The 20,550-nt window shown below is 39.8% G+C and overlaps 1 protein-coding gene across 5 annotated transcripts in view; it reads left to right on the plus strand.

Moving 5' to 3' along the window:
* The window catches only part of ROCK2 (Rho associated coiled-coil containing protein kinase 2), a 127,493-nt gene that overhangs the window by 82,243 nt on the left and 24,700 nt on the right, over positions 1-20,550 (plus strand). For all 5 annotated transcript variants that reach the window (XM_087702739.1, XM_087702740.1, XM_087702741.1 and 2 more), the window contains 12 exons: positions 1,480-1,528; positions 5,599-5,734; positions 5,892-5,983; positions 6,175-6,421; positions 6,693-6,799; positions 9,442-9,601; positions 10,923-11,083; positions 13,176-13,360; positions 16,722-16,791; positions 18,310-18,413; positions 18,530-18,716; positions 20,446-20,539. In XM_087702739.1, coding sequence (XP_087558865.1) covers positions 1,480-1,528; positions 5,599-5,734; positions 5,892-5,983; positions 6,175-6,421; positions 6,693-6,799; positions 9,442-9,601; positions 10,923-11,083; positions 13,176-13,360; positions 16,722-16,791; positions 18,310-18,413; positions 18,530-18,716; positions 20,446-20,539 — 1,592 coding nt within the window. The remainder of the gene's footprint in view (positions 1-1,479; positions 1,529-5,598; positions 5,735-5,891; positions 5,984-6,174; positions 6,422-6,692; positions 6,800-9,441; positions 9,602-10,922; positions 11,084-13,175; positions 13,361-16,721; positions 16,792-18,309; positions 18,414-18,529; positions 18,717-20,445; positions 20,540-20,550) is intronic.

Raw genomic sequence — 20,550 nt, forward strand, 5'->3', positions numbered from 1 at the left:
CAAGACCAAAGTATTAAGTATGGATGTCTTCTTTTCTTCCAAATTCTTCCTGTTGCTTTTCTATAGGTAGCATATACATTGTAATTACATGAACAAATATTAGTAAATAGAGAACAGAAAAGCGTCTATTTTTTTCCCTTTGTGTAAGCCACATTGCTCTTGCTTGTTCCTTAGGCTTTTGCAAGCTGTTCATGTGTTATTTAATACAGGATTATGTCCAATTTTTAGACAATTTAGCTAATGTGAATTTTGAGATGAATTTGGAAAGTTTAAATCCATCTGTAGTTTAGCAGCTGCATATATGAGTTGGTTCCTGGAGTGACAGAGATTCAAGAGATCATTATTTAAAGAGCCACCTGCACAATAGCAAAATTATTGTTGAAGAGAGACATTTCCTTCCTGGCAAATGTTTTATGGAAAAGCTGTTAGAATTAGCTAGAACAGCAACGGGGAACCTTTTTCGGCTCGCGTGCCATAAGGGGGAGAGCAGGGGGGTCGTGTGCGGGCGTGCAGCAGCCATAATGCAACACATGACCCCCCTATGCGCATGCGTGCATGAGAAGCACTCCCCCCATTTTTCCATGCTCTTTTCGCCCTCCCCAGGCTCCAGAGGCTTTATAGGAGCCTAGGGAGGGCGAAAACAGCCTCCCCCGGAGGCCCTCTGGAGGCTTCAGGGACCTTCAGGAGGCTTTCCTGAAGCCTCTGAAGGGCAAAAAACGACCTTACGAGCAAACCGGAAGTCACTTCCGTTTTGCTCCTAGGGTCGGTTTAAGCCCTTTGGAGGTTTTTAGTCCTTCGGAGGCTTTAGGGAAGTTTCAAGTTTAATTTTATTTATAGGCCGCCCAATCCCGGAAGCCTCCTGAAGGTCCCTGAAGCCTCCGGACAGCTCAAACTGACCCTACAAGCAAACCGGAAGTTCGTTCCTGAACTTCCTGTTTGCCCATAGGGCCATTTTTTTGCGCTCGGGAAGGCCTCGGGCGGGGGGGGGCTCTTTCTGTCCTCCCCAGGCTCCTATAAAGCCTCTGGAGCCTGGGGAGGGCAAAAAATGGCTTTTAAAAAGGCTGAACTCACCTGGGCAGCGTGCGCATGTGCTCTGGCCAGCAGCGTGCGCATGTGCTCTGGCCAGCTGACAGGGCAACGCCTTGCGTGCCCTGACAAATGGCTCCGCGTGCCACCTGTGCCATAATTTCGCCATCCCGGAGCTAGAATCATCAGAATCATACAATGTGGGTATAAATTGGTTATAACTATAAAATATTGTAGTTCCCTTTTCAGTTCGTATAAGAATTGTTGGAAATCTGATTTCATTCTACCCCCTCTCAATAAACCTTGCTAAAGAGAATTGGGTAAGAATCGTATTTAGTTGAGCACTTAATAAATGGTTACATTTTTGCTGCGGAGAAGATTTTATACTAAAGAAAATCTTTTTTTTATCTATAATTCTGTCTCTCCCTCACGCTTACATTATTTATTCTACAGAGCTATTAATAATCGCCTAGAGAAAATAATGAAGGAATTGGATGAGGAGGTAAATGAATAATTTGCTTTATATTTTGAGTCAGTATTAAAATACCTTGTTTTGAATTTCTGACTTTTATCATTTTAATTTGAGACACTGTGAATGTATTCTGAAAAAAAGTTTAACCGATTTGTGGTCTAGAGTTGTGTAATAGTGTTATAAATAAAAATAAATAAAAATTAAGGTACTGTTAGGAGGATTATGAAAATAAAATAAACTATTTTGCATATAGTCAGCATTTGAACTTAAATACATGAAAATTTTGAGAGGGATGTTTACTTAGCCTCAAAATTAATGCAGGACCTGTTTTGAAGGTGGGGGGGGGATCAGTTCAATTCTTTTGTGACACTTTAATCCATCTTTGTTATAAACTCTTACTTGGAGAACCCCAAAGTCACACAATTTATTGACTAAGTCATACTCTCTTTATTTTGCCTTTAATAGAGTGTAGACCAGTGTTTCTCAACCTTGGCAACTTGAAGATGTCCGGACTTCAACTCCCAGAATTCCCCAGCCAGTGTTTCTCAACCTTGGCAACTTGAAGATGTCCGGACTTCAACTCCCAGAATTCCCCAGCCAGCATTCGCGAATGCTGGCTGGGGAATTCTGGGAGTTGAAGTCCGGACATCTTCAAGTTGCCAAGGTTGAGAAACACTGGTGTAGACTGTCTTCTGAACATTGAGGATGTATACCAGATTATTTTTAATTCTTTTCTTTCAAAAATAAATAAATAAATAAGGTTTCAAAGCATGAATAACAGTCAGGTGAGGTAATGAGCCACCTGGTGCCACAGGAAATGTATCTGGGAAGGGAAGGGCAATCTCTTCTGGAACTTAGGCGGATCGAATTCAGCCTAGATTATCTATGTATTTTATTTACATTTCTACTTTGGCATGTTTTCTTTACATTTGAGGCAATGGCACTGCATCAGTGAAAAGGCATGCAATAGATCCGTGTTTCTCAACCTTGGTGACTTTAAGTCCTGTGGACTTCAACTCCCAGAATCCCCCAGCCAGCGAATGCTGGCTGGGGGATTCTGGGAGTTGAAGTCCACAGGACTTAAAGTCACCAAGGTTGAGAAACACTGCAATGGATGCTCCAGCTCAGTCCCACCTATCCCCCCCCCCCCCAAAAAAAGGTTATTCTTTTTAAAGGCACAAAAGATGTGTGTTACTTATTTGTTGTTTCTTTTGGTAGGAAGTCAAGTAAATGCCCATCTTTCATGTGATATTTAGCGTTTGGACGCTTGCTTACTAATGAGGACTTAGGCAAAGGTCTTACTTTGCATTGTACCATGGGACAGTTCACCCTCTCAGTTGCGTGGCCATAGTTAGCTGGCCTTATCCGGGCTCAGAAGCTAAGCAGGGTTGGCCCCCGGCTAGTGCTTGGATGGGATTCTCCGTGGCTACACAAGGAAGTTGAAAAACATAGCAAAATAAGGCAGTGTCTGATCTTTTCTGCATTCTTGCCATTCTTGTTTTCATGGCCTTCCTACAAAGCCTCCACTAGGCAAGGTCAGTTTAAAAGAGGTATTTTTTTATCCTGGCAAATGGCTCTTTTGGTATTAGTGATGTAGCCAATCCTGAAGTACATTACATTGATTATTCTCTGTCTTTTATACTTTGGGCACCATCAAGTCATTGTGTCGATGAACCCAGCTAGGTCTCACTAGAGTGGGATTTTTGTTACTAGTGCAAGTAAACCTCCATCATCTGCAATTTTTAAAAATGCAGTACAAGGTCCATACAAAAGGTTCCACCACAAAACCGCGCTCGACTAAACCGCGTCGCTGACGTCATCCACAGGGCGACAACAGCGCGGAGACAGAAGCACGCTGTAAACCCTAAACCTAAAATTAACCCCTCAACCTAAACCTAACCCCCCTAAACCTAAACCTAACCTTAAACCTAACCCTTAACCTAACCCTAAACCTAACCCTAAACCTAATCCTAACCCTTAACCTAACCCTTAACCTAACCCTAACCCTAAACCTAACCCTAAACCTAACCCTAAAGCTAACCCTAAGCCTAACCCTAAAGCTAACCCTAAACCTAACCCTAAACCTAAACCTTAACCTAACCCTAAGCCTTAACCTAACCCTAAACCTAACCCTTAACCTAACCCTAAAGCTAACCCTAAAGCTAACCCTTACCTTAAGTTGAATCGACTTGCTTTCAAAGCGTTATTTAAAGCGCCCTTCTTTCTCCGCGCTGGCTGTTGTCACCCTGTTGATGATGTCAGAGACGCGGTTTAATCGGGCGCAGTTTAGTCGAGCACGGTTTTGACGGGTCACGCATACAAAATGCTCTGTTAGGTTGTAGATTGCTTTGATTTTGCCTCAGTATGTTTCCTGAGTCTGGCCTTTGTAGTCTATATATTGTGGATTATATTTTCATATACTGTAGAAACCAGACAAATGTGAGAAAGTTGAGTTCTTTCCTGATCATCTTCTTTAGAAATCAGTCCACTGCATCCTCTTAACAATAAGGCTGATCATTCAGAATGAATTACATGAAGCATTATATTAACAGAGAGAATTGTTAAGAGAACTGACAATTACTTACCAGTCACTCATTGAGCAACTATTCAAATTTATGACAGCACTGGACAAGTGGGACTTATAACCAGTCCTTGTACTTACAACGATCCAGCACCCCCATTCACGTGATCGCCATTTACGATTTTCATTGCTGGCTTCCAACAAGTCAGTGGTAGTCAACCTTTTTCTACCTACCGCCCACTAATGGGTCTTTCTTGATGGAAAAATTTCCTTACCCCCCTCCAGTTTTTGCGCAAGTGCGGAACATGAGCATATTTCTTTTTTTTCAGACATGGGTTCTAAATTTGTTTCACAATTTAACAACTACTTTTACTCTTACGTTTTGATCTGCACTCCACACAGTGCTTTTTTCCATCCTCTCTTCCCTTTTATTACAAACACCAAAAACAATGCTGTATTAGGTGCCAATTTTTATTAAGTGTCACCATCAAAACAAAATTCCTTTTCCTGCCTTCTTCTTCCTTACCTTTCTTATAGTATTTCACTATATCAAGGATCTCTTTTTTCCCTTTTTTATTTTCTCCTTCTTCTTCCTTTACTTATTTATTTCTTTTATTTTATAAGATAACAAAGCTTAATTTATGAGCCAGACTAAACACTGCTTACTCTCCTCCTTTATTTTATCCCCTTTTCTCTATTTTTCTTCCCTTTTTTGGTTAATTTTTTTTTATCTTTTCCTTTTTATCTCCTTTTTTTTACCTTCCTTGGGAATATTTGCAAAAGTAAGGCCAAGCTAGTTAGCCCACTTGTTATTATTAGCCAACAACAATTCTCTCCTGCCTATAACTTTTCTTTCTCCTATTTTGCAACTGCTCTGCTCCGCTTTATTTTATAAGATAACAAAACTTATCTGCCTGTCCCTGCTATCAGTTTCCACTCCTCCCCTTCCTCTTCCCACGTGTTTGCTTGTTTGCGTGCACGCGCACGTTGGTTTATTGATGTTTGCGCTCACGCCTGCCCACTCGCTCAAAAGGAGGTTTTAACCTCCAAAGTCCCTACTGCCCACTTGGAATCCCAAAACGCCCACTAGTGGGCGGTAGGGACCAGGCTGACAACCCATGCAATAAGTCAATGGAGAAACTGGCTGGAGGTTGCAAATGGCGACCACGTATTCTGCTTAACAACATTGCAAACATTTCAACAAAAGTGCTGGAATTGCCTTTACTAAGCTGTTGCATGAATTTACGCCTTATGACCATGTCACTTAGCAACAGAAATTCTGATTCCTACTATTGTTGGTAAGGGAGGACTCCCTCTATTGTGCAAATAGAAATCCATTTTGCTTACTTTTATGCTTTCAAACCCTAGTGCTCTAACACATGGAACTGTGTGACTGCTCCGCTGTTTGGAAGCAATTTGGCACGATCCCATCTGCTGAGCATTATATTGTATATTTGCTGCAGTCAAATGAGAAATGTTTTTGGTTTTTGCATTCAGAAAATTTGTTGGACTCCTTACTGTAATTTTTTTTAAAAAATGTCCCCATCATATGTTTCTCCTTCCTCCATGATTTTTCTAGACATCTTCAAGGAAACATCTAGAATCTTCTTTCAGACAGCTGGAAAGGGAAAAGGCTCTTCTCCAGCATAAGAATGCAGAGTACCAGCGGAAAGCAGAACACGAAGCAGATAGAAAACGCAATCTAGAAAACGATGGTACGTTCACCCGAAACAATAAAGAAAAACTCCATTATTTGTGGCATCAGAGGGAAGAGCATTGATGAATCCCATTCTGCCTTCGCTGCTTGGAACAACTTGTGACATACTGTTATGAATCCCGTATGGTGGAATGAGTGCTTTGTTTTTCTTTCAGTGAACAGTTTAAAGGATCAACTCGAGGATATGAAAAAGAGGAATCAAAACTCCCAAATATCAAATGAAAAAATTACTCAGCTACAAAGACAGGCAAGCTACCGTTCTGTTTTTAAGTTAGACGCCTAATGGTTCTTAAGACTTTTAATTTCTGAATAGCTTCATAATTAAAAACTGTGTTATGCTTTGCTACAGTAAATGGATGGTAGTGTCTGTTTAAAAAAAAAAAAGCTTACCTTTGTAGTTTGTATGTAATGCTGCAATGTATTTTTGTGTCCCAATAGCTGGATGAAGCCAATGTCTTGCTGCGCACAGAGTCGGATACAGCCGCCAGGTTGAGAAAGAACCAGACGGAAAGTACGAAGCAAATTCAGCAGCTAGAAGCTAACAACAGAGAGCTGCAGGATAAAAACTGTGCCTTAGAGAATACGAAGCTTCGACTGGAGAAGGAATTTTTGAATCTGCAGTCGGCTCTGGAATCTGAAAGAAGGGAGCAGAATCATGGGTCAGAAATTATCCATGATCTACAGGGTATGAAAAGCAATCTCTTAGAAAGTGATTTTCATTTAGAGGCAATTTACTGTGATTATCCATTTTAATTGGGATTTTAGATGTAGTAAATATGTAATTTATCAACATGTCAAACATTCACAGGAATCAGCTAATTATTCTCACTTTCCTTCTGCCTTCAGAAGAGATCATCAGTGATTTGATTTTGTATAATCCAAGTGTGTAAAGTGTTACAGTTCAATTGACTTGTAGATAATGCTCTTTTCCTTGTTGAAATCTTAAATATTCCTAGGTCGAGTTCTTAATTTGGAAGAAGAAGTAAAAAATGGGAAGAATACATTAGCTAAAATGGAGGCAGAGAAAAGACAATTACAGGACAAGTTGACGGATCTGGAAAAGGTAAACTTAAAAAAAAAAGAATTCTACTGTTCAGTTGAGCTAATAAAACGGTTCACCGACAAAAGGGCGACCGACAAAACCGCGCCCGACTAAACCACGGTGACAAAACCGCGAGTTCTAAACCGCGCCGACGAATGAGCGCTGAATTGCCCCGACAACAGCGCGGCGGCAGAAGCGCGCTGTAAGTTTTGTAGTTTATAGTTTGTAGTTTATAGTTTGTAGTAAACCTAACCCTAAACCTAACGCTAACCCTAAACGTAACGCTAACCCTAATCCTAAATGTAACGCTAATCCTAACCCTAAAACCTAACCCTAAACGTAACCCTAACCTTAAATCTAACCCTAAACCTAACCCTTACCTTAACTTAAATCGCCCTTAAATCGCCCTTCTGTCGACGCGCTGTTATCGGTGCGCTGTTGTCGGCGCGTTGACGTCGCGGTTTTAGTGATGCGGTTTTGCCGGCGCGCTTTTGTCGTGCACTCTTTTGTCGGGTCACGAATAAAACAAGGTCCTATTCATAGCATTACAAATAGAATTCTCCTGCTTTGACGGGGAAAATATGATTTGCAGTCAGCAGCTCCTCTAATCAAGCTATACCAGTCTGGAAAAGATGCAGCTTCTGTAAAGAGTTATTGACAGATGCTACATGAATGCCCGAATTTTGAGTCCTAACCACCCAGAGTGAACTGAGTGGTGGTTTTCAGTGAATATTGGGTTCATAACATCTTTGCTTTGAACTTAGAACAAAACAAAAGCCAAAATGAAATGAAATGCAAGGAGTGCAGAAGGGGGCAGAATTCACCAAAAAATCTCAAAGCAACAGTTTGCTGTCTTGGCATCTTTAAATAAAGTTCAAGAACAGTAACAGGGTTGAAGCATAAGTCCATGCACACAATGCATTTGTGTCCCAAGACTAGGTAGATCAACCAAGCCTAGATTGTGATAGTCTGAGCATTTACAAAACCTCAGTAGCAATAATATTGTGTGCTTGTAAAACATACTAAAGCGTGCACTCATAGTTGCAGTTTCCAACTACAAAGTAAAATTAGCACAACACAAACGCCAATATGAACAGCAATCTACCCACAAAATCTCTCTATTTTTTTTCGTAACAATTAAATTGCAGTAACTTCAAAGACAGAATGACATTCATACAGTTGTAAACAGTCACATTGTATTTGCCCATGTTTCTCTTAGCAAATAAGAGACAGCCTTTTACTGTCACATTAACATGTCCTTATTTGCTAAGAGAAACTAGGAAACTTGAGATATCCAAGTTTTATATTGAGGTTTCAATAAAATCTTCAGAATACTTTTAACAGTTATTGTGAGGGCAAAACATTTTGCACATCCATGTTAATCAATTGCATCTTTTTTTTGAATTTTTTTAAATTGTTTTAGTTAAACAAAAACACACACAAAAAGGAATCATCTTTCGTTACATCTTGTAGAAAGCGTTATCAATTGGTTACAAATATATTCAGTGCATTTCTTCCACCATCCTTACATATACTTCATTCAAATCGAGTTGTACATTTTAAGTCAAGAAAGAAAAATTGTGTATTTTACTATCCCTGTACCACAATTCTCACTTAATTACCATTATTTAAACATGTTTTTATCGAGAATCATTTATATTTAAAGACACAACCACCTACTGGCATTCATTTGCAGTTTCAATAGATCTCCAATAACATTACCCCTTTATGACATATTCTAAAACAACTTCTGTAAAAGTAAGATATCTAAGCATTCCCCCCCCCCAAACACACCTGTATATATCATTAGATATTATCCATTAACATTTATTTGTTATTATTGTAGTTGACTAAAAGTTATTTACTGTTTATCTCACCTCTCCTCTCCACAGGCCCACACAATATTATCACCTTTATAGCCATCTTTAAATAATGATTTATTAATAAGATTTATAGGTCTTTTCCCTCAATCCCAAATTAGTTAATTACGTGCTAAGAAAATAAATGAATGAACTGCATCTTGATTGTAAATTTTAGGGAGAAGCTAGGAAGAATTTATTGTAACTAGATTAAGCAGAACTGCATACTTGTCCACACCAGAATACTATTAGAAAAACAAAAATGCATATGTAACCAAATGTGTTTGTATAAGTGGACACGTGGCATGGGGGGAAATCCTCATTCTCTATACACATCACTGTGGAGAGCCGAGGTGGTGCAGTGGTTAGGGTGCAGTACTGCAGGCCACTTCAGCTGACTGTTATCTGCAGTTCGGCTGTTCAAATCTTACCGGCTCAAGGTTGACTCAGCCTTCCATCCTTCCGAGGTGGGTGAAATGAGGACCCAGACTGTGGGGGGCAATATGCTGACTCTGTAAACCGCTTAGAGAGGACTGAAAGCCCTATGAAGCGGTATATAAGTCTAACTGCTATTGCTATTGTTTTTATCCAATTTAACAGTGCTGCCTTAATCGATGACTTCTATTATCTCATATTAGGCTTTTCATAGTTTTAATATCGGCTTGCTTCCATAATAATTGAAGTAGCAGACTGAATACCTAGGTCAAAGCCTGCATTTTTTTCTGTCTACAACCAATAGTTCCAATAAATCACTTTGCATGGGGTTCAGATTAATTATGAGATATTTTGATTTATGCCTAACAGGAGAAGAGCAACATGGAAATAGATATGACTTACAAGCTTAAAGTCATGCAGCAAAACTTGGAGCAAGAAGAGGTTGAACATAAAGCAACAAAAGCCGGGCTAGCAGACAAAAACAAAATATATAAATCGATTGAAGAAGCTAAGTCTGAAGCTATGAAAGGTATGCATTTAATCTCACATGTTCATAGCTTCATTTAGCATATTTACAGTCGTGACATGGCAAAACCGCGGCGAGAAAGCTGCGACGTCGAAATCGCACCCACAACAGCGCGCCGACGAAAGCGCGATTAGGGTTGAGGTAAGGGTTAGGGTTAGGTTCCGGGTTAGGGTTATTACGTTGTTTTCGCGTTGTTTGTTGATGGCGCGCCTTCATCGGCACGCTGTTGTGGGCACGCCTTCGACGTAGCGGTTTTCTCGCCGCGCCTTCGACGTCGCGGTTTTCTCGCCGCAATTTTGTCGGCGCGCATTTGTCGTGCGCGCATTTGTCGGTGAACCATTTACAGTCAGCCTTCTATTCGAAGACATAAATGTGACAGTTTAGCTTCACCTTGACTCCACAGAGAAATAATTCTTTGATTAAGACTATACAAGTCAGTTCAGGAACCGAAGGAAGATTGAGAAAAAGCTTCTTTGTTCACACTCACGCTCTTTCATGGAACACTTTTTTCAGACGTTTCTCTAAACTCTCTTAAAAGTGTACTATGTTTGCTTAGTTTCAGACACACATCTGCATCTACCTTGGGAATTGGAATGGGGAGATCTAGGCAAAATATGTCTCACGTGGCTGGAGCTTCATTTCTACAAATGGAGCTTCATTTCTACAAACATTAAACCAGACAGTAGAACTGATTCTTGAATGGTTCCACAGAGAGTTCTGCTGCTAACCATTTCATGAACTGTATAATACTTTTTAATGGAAACCTTAAATTATTTAGGAAAGATACTTTATGAAATCTCTTGATCAAATAATTTATATATATATTAAGTTGTTTGCACAAAAATATTATGGGCTTGCTTAATGAAAGTGTGCTCAATACATGTATGCATATCCTGTATATTAAACAATCATATTTTAAAGCAGTATTGAGAATACGTGAAACAGTGAACAAAATGTTTTAGAGGGAAAAAAGAAAAGCTTGCTATGTATTCGAAGGTTGGGAGACCTGCATAAAATACTAAAATAATTGTTTGTTTCAAGCTTTTGAACCAAAACGGACAGTTCACAGAACTTTTATCTGATTCAGTAGACTATTAATATTGCAGATCCTTACTTAAGTTCTATCATTTTCCTCTCAAAAGATATTCCATCCTTGGTTGTGTGCCTGGATACATTTAGCTTAGGTCTCAAATTCCCCCAAAAAAAATATGTGTATATATTTTGAACAAAGAATTGTTTGTTTAAAATGGTTTACTACATGCAAATGTGAATTTCCAAATAGCAAAACAGCTGTGTGTTGTTTCCCCCCCCCCCCCTTTCACAGAAATGGAAAAGAAACTTTCAGAAGAAAGAATTACAAAGCAAAAAGTGGAAAACTGTTTACTGGAGGTTGAAAAGCAGTGTTCTATATTGGACTGCGATCTGAAGCAATCCCAGCATAAAATAAATGAGTTGCTTAAGCAGAAAGATAAACTAAGTGAAGATGTAAGTATAAACTTCAAAAAAAACAACACCAGTTTTAAAGTTTGCTATGCTACATCTACTTACAGCTTTCCCCATCTTTTGTTACATTTAGGATGAATAATTCTCTATAAAGATCTATGTTTTTGTTTCACTTTTATAATTTATACTTAGTTAACTTTTTATCAAAACCCAAGTGTGGACTAGATTGAGAGAATCAATGAATACAAAGAATTCTATAGGTCAGTGGTCTCCAACCTTGGCAACTTTAAGACCTGTGGACTTCAACTCCCAGAGTTCCTCAGCCAGCAAAGCTGAGGAACTCTGGGAGTTGGCTGAGGAACTCTGGGAGTTGAAGTCCACACGTCTTAAAGTTGCCAAGGTTGGAGACCACAGCTATAGGTAATTTTGAGCACATACGTTCCTCGACATACAACCACAATTGAGCCCAAAATTTCTGCTGCTAAGTGAGACAGTTGTTAAGTGAGTTTTACCTCATTTTACCACCTTTTTTTTAACCACAGTTGTTAAGTGAATCACTGTAGTTCCTAAGTTAGTGATACGGTTGTTAAGTGAATCTGGCTTCCCCATGGACTTTGCTTGTCAGAAGATTGCAAAAGGGGATCACCACCATGGAATGTTGCAACCGTCATAAATATGAGTCAGTTGCCGAGTCTCTGAATTTTGATAACGTGGCACAACAGTTGCAAGTGTAAAAAATGGTCATAAGTCTGTGCTGTTGTAACTAAATGAATGGTTGTAACTTGAGGACTACCTGTACTTGGTTTCCTTGTCAAATGCTATCAGCATATCATGCTCCCTAGTGCCCCTTTTGATGAGGGTCAGAGGACGTAGCAATGGGAAAGGTTAAAAATCAGGGATATGTATTCTAGGGTATAAGAGAAAGGTATATTGTATTCCTGAACAGAATATTTGGGGGTCTTATTCCCTCGTTCTATAAGTAATTTGAAATGTGAAATTTTTAAATGAAAAACAAAAGCTATTTGTACTTCAGGAATGTTAATCAAAATATTAGGCTACACATTAAAAATTGCACCTTTTTTCCCTATAGTGCTAAAATACAGCATTGAATATTAATGTGTTGTTTTGAGTATACATTTTCATATGCAATACAAATACAATACAACACAAATACAATACAATACAATTCAATACAATAGCAGAGTTGGAAGGGACCTTGGAGGTCTTCTAGTCCAACCTCCTGTCTAGGCAGGAAACCCTATACCGTTCCAGACAAATGGCTATCCAATATCTTCTTAAAGACTTCCAGTGTTGGGGCATTCATAACTTTTGGAGGCAAACTGATTAATTCTTCTAACTGTCAGGAAATTTCTCCTCAGTTCTAAGTTGCTTCTCTCATTGATTAGTTCCCACCCATTGCTTCCTGTTCTACCCTCAGGTGCCTTGGAGAATAGTTTGACTCTCTCTTCTTTATGGCAACCCCTGAGATATTGGAAGACTGCTATCATGTCTCCCCTAGTCTTTCTTTTCATTAAACTACACATACCCAATTCCAGCAACCATTCTTCATATGTTTTAGTCTCCAGTCTCCTAATTTATTTGTTTCAAAATTGTCCAGTTGAAGAAAGAGTGCTTAATACTGATTATAATAGCTTCAAACCATGCATGATAAAAATGACTTAAATTTAGCCTTGGGTATAAGTCAACTGGACGTTGACAATTAGTTCTGAGTAAATATCTATAAAATTGGACTGTAAGACTAGTTCTGAAAGGACATTTCTATAGGAAGTTTGACTTGAGAATGGGACTGGCTTTCAATTAGGGCTAGAGTATTAATTTTGTAATAAAATCTTCCATCATGTCTGTAAAGCTTCTGTTTACAGTTTCTGTATGGAGACAACTTATCCTACTCTGCAGCTGGAACAAAAATCAATAAACTAGGAGAAAACCCTTGACTAAAACAACTCTTTATGTAGGACCATTAAGTTATATTTCAAAGTAGCTGGTCCTCGAGAAGGATTGTCCAGTTATGTAAAAAATCGACATCATGTAGTTACACGAGCATGGAATACATTATTTTCCAGGTGTGTGGTCTTAAACGTCTTACCTTACAAAGCATCCATCTGTTTTGCAGGTGGAAAACCTGACACTGAAAATTGAACAAGAGACGCAGAAACGCTGCCTCATCCAGAATGATTTCAAAATGCAAAGCCAGCAGTTGAATGCGCTGAAGGTGTCAGAGAAGCAGATAAAACAAGAGAATAACCATCTTCTTGAAATTAAACTAAGCCTAGAAAAGCAGAATAACGAGCTACGCAAGTAAGTCCCTTCAGCAATAAAGGTCCTGTTTCACTGCAGTCGATTGTGACTCAAAATTGAGCTGTGGAAAGTTAAATTCTGGTGTACCGGCACATAAGGTTTCAATCAATTCTTCAGCAGTGGCGGTACTATTATTATTGTTTCTTAAATTTACATGCAGTCCAGGGGTGGGTTCCGGCTTCTTCTATTGCTGGTTCACTCAGGTACGTGCACGCTACGTGCTCATGTGCAGTAGTAAGAAATGCTTCTGTGCATGTGCAGAAACAAAATAAAATAACCAGTTCAGGGGCGTGGCAGGCCAAGTTACTACCTACTCAGCCTCCAAACCAGTAGGAACCCATCTCTGATGCTGTCTAGCTCCCCTATCAGGCAAATGAGCAGCTTACAGATCATAAAAACATAAATATAAAAGCAAATTAAAATGTTAAATATATGCAAATTTAAAATTATTCAAAAAGTAGGCCCATGAGATGGCTAGCATGGGGATGAGGTCTTCTTATTCCATCAGCCACCTCCAGTGTTGAGTGCCCCCCAGTGGTGGGTTTCAAAAAATTTTCGAACCTACTCTGTGGGTGTGGCCTCCTTTGTGGAAGTGGCTTGTCGGCCATGTGACCTGGTGGGAGTGGCTTGCCGGCCATGTGTGTTCTCGTTCTGTCTGTCTGTCTGTCTGTCTGTCTGTCTGTCTGTCTGTCTCTCTCTCTCTCTCTCTCTCTCTCCTTCCTTTTGTCTCTCTGTCCCTTTTTCCTTTTTTCCTTTCATCTCTCTCTCACTTTTTCTTTTTTTATTTCTTTCTTTCTCTTTCTCTCTGTGTGTGTGTGTGTGTGTGTGTGTCAGTGGTGGGTTTCAAAAAATTTTGGAACCTCTTCTATAGGTGTGGCCTGCTTTCCGGGTCCACTGGTGGAACCTCTTCTAACCGGTTCGGTAGATTTGACGAACCGGTTCTACCGAACTGGTGCGAACTGATAGGAACCCACCTCTGGTGCCACCTCAGGGCCCAAAGCCAACTGGCAAAGTCAAGTCTTAACACCATTTGGGAAGACCAAAAGGGTGAAAGCGGGTATTTCACAGGGACATAGGGATATTCTACAGATATACTGGGGGAGTCCTTGACTTTTACTTTAGCTCACAGCCATGAGTCAAAAAAAAATAACCGAATGTCAATATTTTGCCTTTTTTTCCTGATATTTTGCTTTTGTTCCCTCTGAGACCTCATTCGCATGTACCTGTGTCATAAATTGCTAAGAAATCCGGCCCGGGGCCACCCACGATTTCTGCTACCGGTTCAAGCGAACCGGTCCGAACCGGTAGAATACTACCTCTGCTTTAAAACCTCGCTAACACGGGCAGTTCTGCGGCTGCACATCTGCTTAGGGAACAAAAAGAATCTGGTTTGTTCCCCCATCAGCCCTGTAGGCCAGATAAAGTCAGAGGCGGAGCTTTAGGATAGCAAAGGACATTTCTGGACGAAGTCCGTGCCTTGAAGTCATTTGTTTCCCCATGTAGGAACAGGTGTAAGGTGTGTCTCCCCATCTGTTCGTGCTTGGGGAACACCCAAGTATAACGAAACAGAAAAACAGTGCTTTTTTTAATTTTTTAACCTCATATCATAAAGAGCACTTTTCTTCCCGCAGCAAACAGACAGAAAATCACTTCACTTGATCCTGTCCAGGAGAAACGTTATTGTGCTTGGTAGACAGATAGGATTTGTTATATTTCCCTCTTTTTCTTTCAGCCCAATAAGGATTAGGTAGGAGGTGAAGTGGAGACTCAAGATCTACCATTCAGCCAAAACAGCAAGAGAGGTACAAGAAAAGAACAAGGGAACAGTCTGGGGCCAAATATAAATAATCCTCGATTTATGATTGGCCACTTAGCAAATTTTGAAGTCATGACAGATCTCCCCAGTGCTACTTCGGACTTGTTTCGACCGTTCTCCTCCCCAAATCCAGTCACATTTTTGGTGCTTGGCAAGTGGCCTACCTCAGGCTGTTTACAGTTCCCATGCCTGCAATTTATGAGTTTTGTTTCCAACACTCCAAAAACACCCCTTGGCTAAAATGGGTTTCCTGAACAATCACAGTATTTGCGTAGCAACCCTGGCATTTGCTTAACGACTGCTGCTACAGAGGTCATAAAATTGGGTGCAGTCAGGTGGTGACCTGCTTAACAACCAGAATGATTAATGGTCATCATTCCAGACTCAGTTCTGGTTGTAAAGCAAGTATCTTTAGTCAGTCCTGGGTGAAAGGGAAAACCTACTTTCCAGAGTTAGCTTCTGTTTTTCTTTCTTTTTTTTATTGAAAAATTTGAAAAAAAAACTTTTACAAATGTTTACCTCCCTCCCCTTACCCTCCCCCCCAATCCCCCCAACCTCCCCCCCTTCCCCCCGCTTCCCAGAACCAATACAAAGTATAAACAAAGATATTCTAAGATAAACTTAAAAAAAAGTTAGTATCATCTTTCATTTGAGCTTTAACTCCTCTTTGTTAGGCTAAGTCTAAACAGGTTATATCATTCCTTGTTTCTTCAGTCATAAACTATCTGGAATTTCTTAGTCCCATATTTATTTTGAGTATAGTCAATCCATCTTCTCCACTCCAGTTTATATCTCTCATTTGAGTGGTCCTCAGTGAGATATGCTGATATTTTAGCCATCTCTACTAGGTTTGTGACTTTTAATGTCCATTCTTGAATAGTAGGCAAATCTTCCTTCTTCCAGTATTGCGCCACCAACAGTCTTGCTGCAGTTATTAAATGCAAAATCAGATTAGTCTCCGTAACTGTACAATCAGTAATTATACCTAACAAAAATAACTGAGGGGTAAACTTTTATCCTTTTTTTAAGAACATTTTGCATCATCCACCATACTCTCTCTTGAGGATAATGGTGAAGAAACAACATAATAGACATAATTGCCCTCTGCTAAAGGAAACTGTACATTCAGTTAGTCCAAACAAATCAGAAAATCCAGAATGTGCAAAAATATGCGAAAGATGAAAGCTGTTTTTTTTTTTACTTACTTTGTGTCTTAAAGTAGGAATTTGTGCGTTTGGGTCAGACAGCAACCTGCAACCACAGATCTTGACCGATATCGTATAGCAAGGAATCCGAAAGGACATGACTAATACTCTCTCCCCCCTCCCCCCCGTGCAAGCATCCAACAGTCTCAGTGTCCTCCTTCGAATTTGAATTCCTCATTTAATGAAGTGTGACTTGACAAAACTTTGAAAAGATTTAACTTTTTTTTTTACCCGGCGCCTTGGCAATCGAGGAGGAGAAAGCTAACAGTCCATTCCAGCAACATTTGTCACAGAAGTTGTATCGCTTTAAAATTGCCATTTATCTTATTCTCTCTGTCAGAGAGCGTCAAGATGCAGATGGGCAGATGAAAGAAATTCAAGACCAACTTGAAGCAGAACAATATTTTTCGGTATGTAGAACGTTAACATACTCAGCGTTACGTTTTTAAGTGTCTTTAAATATCTTTTGGGTTTATCACACAGTTATAAATATTCTGGGATTTGTTGATTTATTAGGTTTAGGTTTATTATTTATTTATATATAATTATTAGGTTTATATGCCGCCCCTCTCCCAAGGACTCAGGGCGGCGTACAACATTAAAAGAAACAAATAATACAAAAGTTTTTTAAAAATTAAATAGAACATCCCAAACCCAATTAAAATTGCCAATGACATTTTTGTTAAAAAAAAAATCAAATTAAAATTAACAGTAATCAATAATTTATTTTGTTTTGTTCAGGCCAGGCTGGCTTGCTGGAAAAGCCAACTTTTTAGGGCGCGTCAGAAGGACCGGAGGTCGGGGATTATACGAAGCTCCTGTGCATTATATTTTTCTAAAAATTTGACCTAGTATCATATCACATACTGTTTTTCATAAATGCATAAAGCACAGAGGAGGAGTTGCTGCCGGTTCGGACGAACTGATAGTGGAATTGAGGCCTGGGTCGCAGAACCAGCAGCGACCCAGGCCCGCCACGCCTCCGAACTGGTCCCCTTGCCACCGCTAGGCACCACCATTTTGTATTTTAGTGACTGAGCGTGCGCAGTTCACTGTAAATTGTTCTGCGCATGCGCGAAGAGCAATTTACATTGAACAGCATGCGGGTTGCATGCGGTTTGCGAACCAGTAGTAAAACCGGCAGCAACTCACCCCTGATAAAGCGCCATTATCAGCATGGACGTATTGTGGTGCCCCTCAAGTTGCTAGACCTAGTTCATATATGCAAGATTCACTTCCTATTCAATTTGATTCTTTGGCAATAATAAAGCATTGCCTTTTTATCAGCCTGATAAAAATCTCTCCAGGTATTAATTAGGTCCAACCCTGAGTATCTTTTGAAAATCAAAGTTAGTTCAGTGGTACGACTTATGATTGCTGACAGGAAAGATTAACAATCCTATTATTACCATATCTCAGCCCAAATCAACACACTGAAGTTAAGAAGTTCTCTTCGGTTGAAGGGTTTTTTCCCACTCCTAGTTGGGTCATTAATCATTACATCTTACTGTCTGTCATATTCCTAATATATTTTATTTTAAATATATGTATAGTCATGCTAGCCACATGACCACAGAAAGTGTCTCTGGATAACATTGGCTAAGAAACGGAGATGAACACCGCCCCCTAGAGTTGGAAATGACTGCGTAAGGGAAACCTTTACAATAATACATGTTAAGATACGGATTAATTTACTCAAGTAGAATATTTGATAGCTTTGACTATTTGTAATATTGACAATCGATAATTATCTGGTCATTGTAGGTAATATTGAGAAAAAAACTTGTTTTACATATATTTTAATCCTGGCAAAAACGTTGTGAAGATTCCTTACCTTAAATTAAAACGGGTAGTGTTTCTAACACTATTTATCTGGTTGCACCAAAGCTATAATATGCGTATTGCTGTTCTCTTGTAAAACATTTCAGACGCTGTATAAAACACAAGTTCGGGAACTTAAAGAAGAATGTGAAGAAAAGGCCAAACTTTGTAAAGAAATACAGCAAAAGATTCAAGAGTTACAAGAAGAGAGGTGAGAAGATAATTGCTTGAGTAATAGTAGCCAGAAAGAAAACTCCTGTATAGCATCTTCGGCTGTGACACTAATTTATTGTGATACTAATTTTAATTTATACTAATTTATTACAGGGATTCCTTGGCAGCACAACTGGAGATCACATTAACAAAGGCAGACTCCGAACAGTTGGCTCGTTCTATTGCTGAGGAACAGTATTCTGACTTGGAAAAAGAGAAGATAATGAAAGAACTGGAGATCAAAGAAATGATGGCTAGGCATAAACAGGAACTTGGTGAAAAAGATGCCACGATAGGATCGGTAAGTGATTCACTCAAAACTGAAGTGATTCCATGACCCGTCAAAACCGCGGTCCACTAAAGCGCGCCCGATTAAAGCGCGTACCTGACGTCATCAGCAGCGCGACAAATAAAATTAAAAATAAATTAAATTAAAATTAAATTAAAGCAAGCCGATTCACATAAAGGTAAGGGTTAGGGTTAGGGTTAGGTTAAGGGTTAGGGTTAGGTTTAGGGTTACGTTAAGCGTTAGGGTTAGGTTTAGGGTTAGGTTAAGGGTTAGCGTTAGGTTTAGCGTTAGGTTAAGGGTTAGGTTAAGGGTTAGGGTTAGGGTTACGTTACGCGTTAGGGTTAGGTTAAGGGTTAGTGTTAGGTTTAGCGTTAGGTTAAGGGTTAGGTTTAGGGTTAGGTTAAGGGTTAGGTTAAGGGTTAGGGTTAGGTTTGGGGGGGTTAGGTTTAGATTTACGCGTTAATTTTAAGTTTACCGCTCACAGCGTGCTGTTTTCGTCGCGCTGTGATGACGTCATGTATGCGCTTTCGTCAAGTGCGCTTTCGTCTACCGCGGTTTTGTGGTGGAACCAAGCGATTCAACAAGGCTCAAATCATAGACTTGTCAATCTGTAAAAAAATTTCCCTTGAACATGAAATATTCCTGGGTTGTTGTTTTTTTTTAACACAACTGCATGAGAAATTGCAAGTAACAGCAGTACTTAAAACCTCTAGGGACCAAACTTATTTACCAGACTGTCCCATAAATATACCAAGTATAATGTTGCACTGCAGTCCCTGATGCTTTGGTTCTGAATTTGGCTAGGCATACTATGGCATCAGAGGGACACGGTGGCTAAGATGCTGAACTTGTCGATCAGAAAGGCCGGGAGTTCAGCGGTTCGAATCCCTAGTGCCGCGTAACGGAGTGAGCTCCCGTTACTTGTCCCAGCTTCTGCCAACCTAGCAGTTCGAAAGCATGTAAAAAATGCAAGTAGAAAAAATAGGAACTTTCCCATCTTTGGTGGGAAGGTAACAGCATTTTGTGCGCCTTCGGCATTTAGTCATGCCAGCCACATGACCACAGAGACGTCTTCGGATAGCGCTGGCTCTTCGGCTTTGAAACGAAGATGAGCACCGCCCCTAGAGCCGCATGTGTGGGGGAACCTTTACCTTACTATGGCATCAGAAATGTTCCATATCATAAATTTAATTTCTTTGTCCAAGAGTTTGCAGTAGGACCTTTTATAGATATCAGTACTTGTGTTAATGATCATCAGAGTGCATAACAATGTTTTGAGAGCACGGTATATTTTTAAGTAGTTTAGAAGGACTCTAATTTAAACATTTTTTCTAGCATAGATGTGCTGATGCTTTCTGATGCAAGTGACTTCCCTTTCTACATTCAAGCTGTGCTAATTTTTTTCAGCCCTGTTAATTAGTGTTACCTTTAAACTCTACTGCTGTTAGGTGCATTTTTCTTACAATCCTGTTTTCAAGCTTCTATTTTTGTCTGCTTCCCACACCGCTGCCATGAATTCCTTTGCTGGGCGCTTCTGCCCCCCCCTTGTTTGTCCTGCCCCCCCCTTTGAACTGTGAGCCGCCCTGAGTCCCCCCAGGGAAAAGGGCGGCATACAAATAAAGTGAAACTGAAACTCCTCCTCCTCCATCCTCACTTGTAATCTCAATTCCTACTTAAATGCTTGGTTGATTTGTTTCTATTCTATGACTGACGTATGATTCTTACAATTTCTGTGTCTTAGTTGGAAGAAGCAAATAGAACTTTGACTAGTGATGTGGCAAACCTTGCAAACGAAAAGGAAGAGCTGAATAACAAACTGAAAGAAATTCAAGAAAGTGAGTATCTA

This window comes from Thamnophis sirtalis, unplaced genomic scaffold (assembly GCF_051295495.1).
Source record: "Thamnophis sirtalis isolate CommonGarterSnake01/CBP01778 unplaced genomic scaffold, rThaSir2_p1.2 scaffold_16, whole genome shotgun sequence".
In the NCBI taxonomy this organism is placed as follows: Eukaryota; Metazoa; Chordata; class Lepidosauria; order Squamata; family Natricidae; genus Thamnophis; species Thamnophis sirtalis.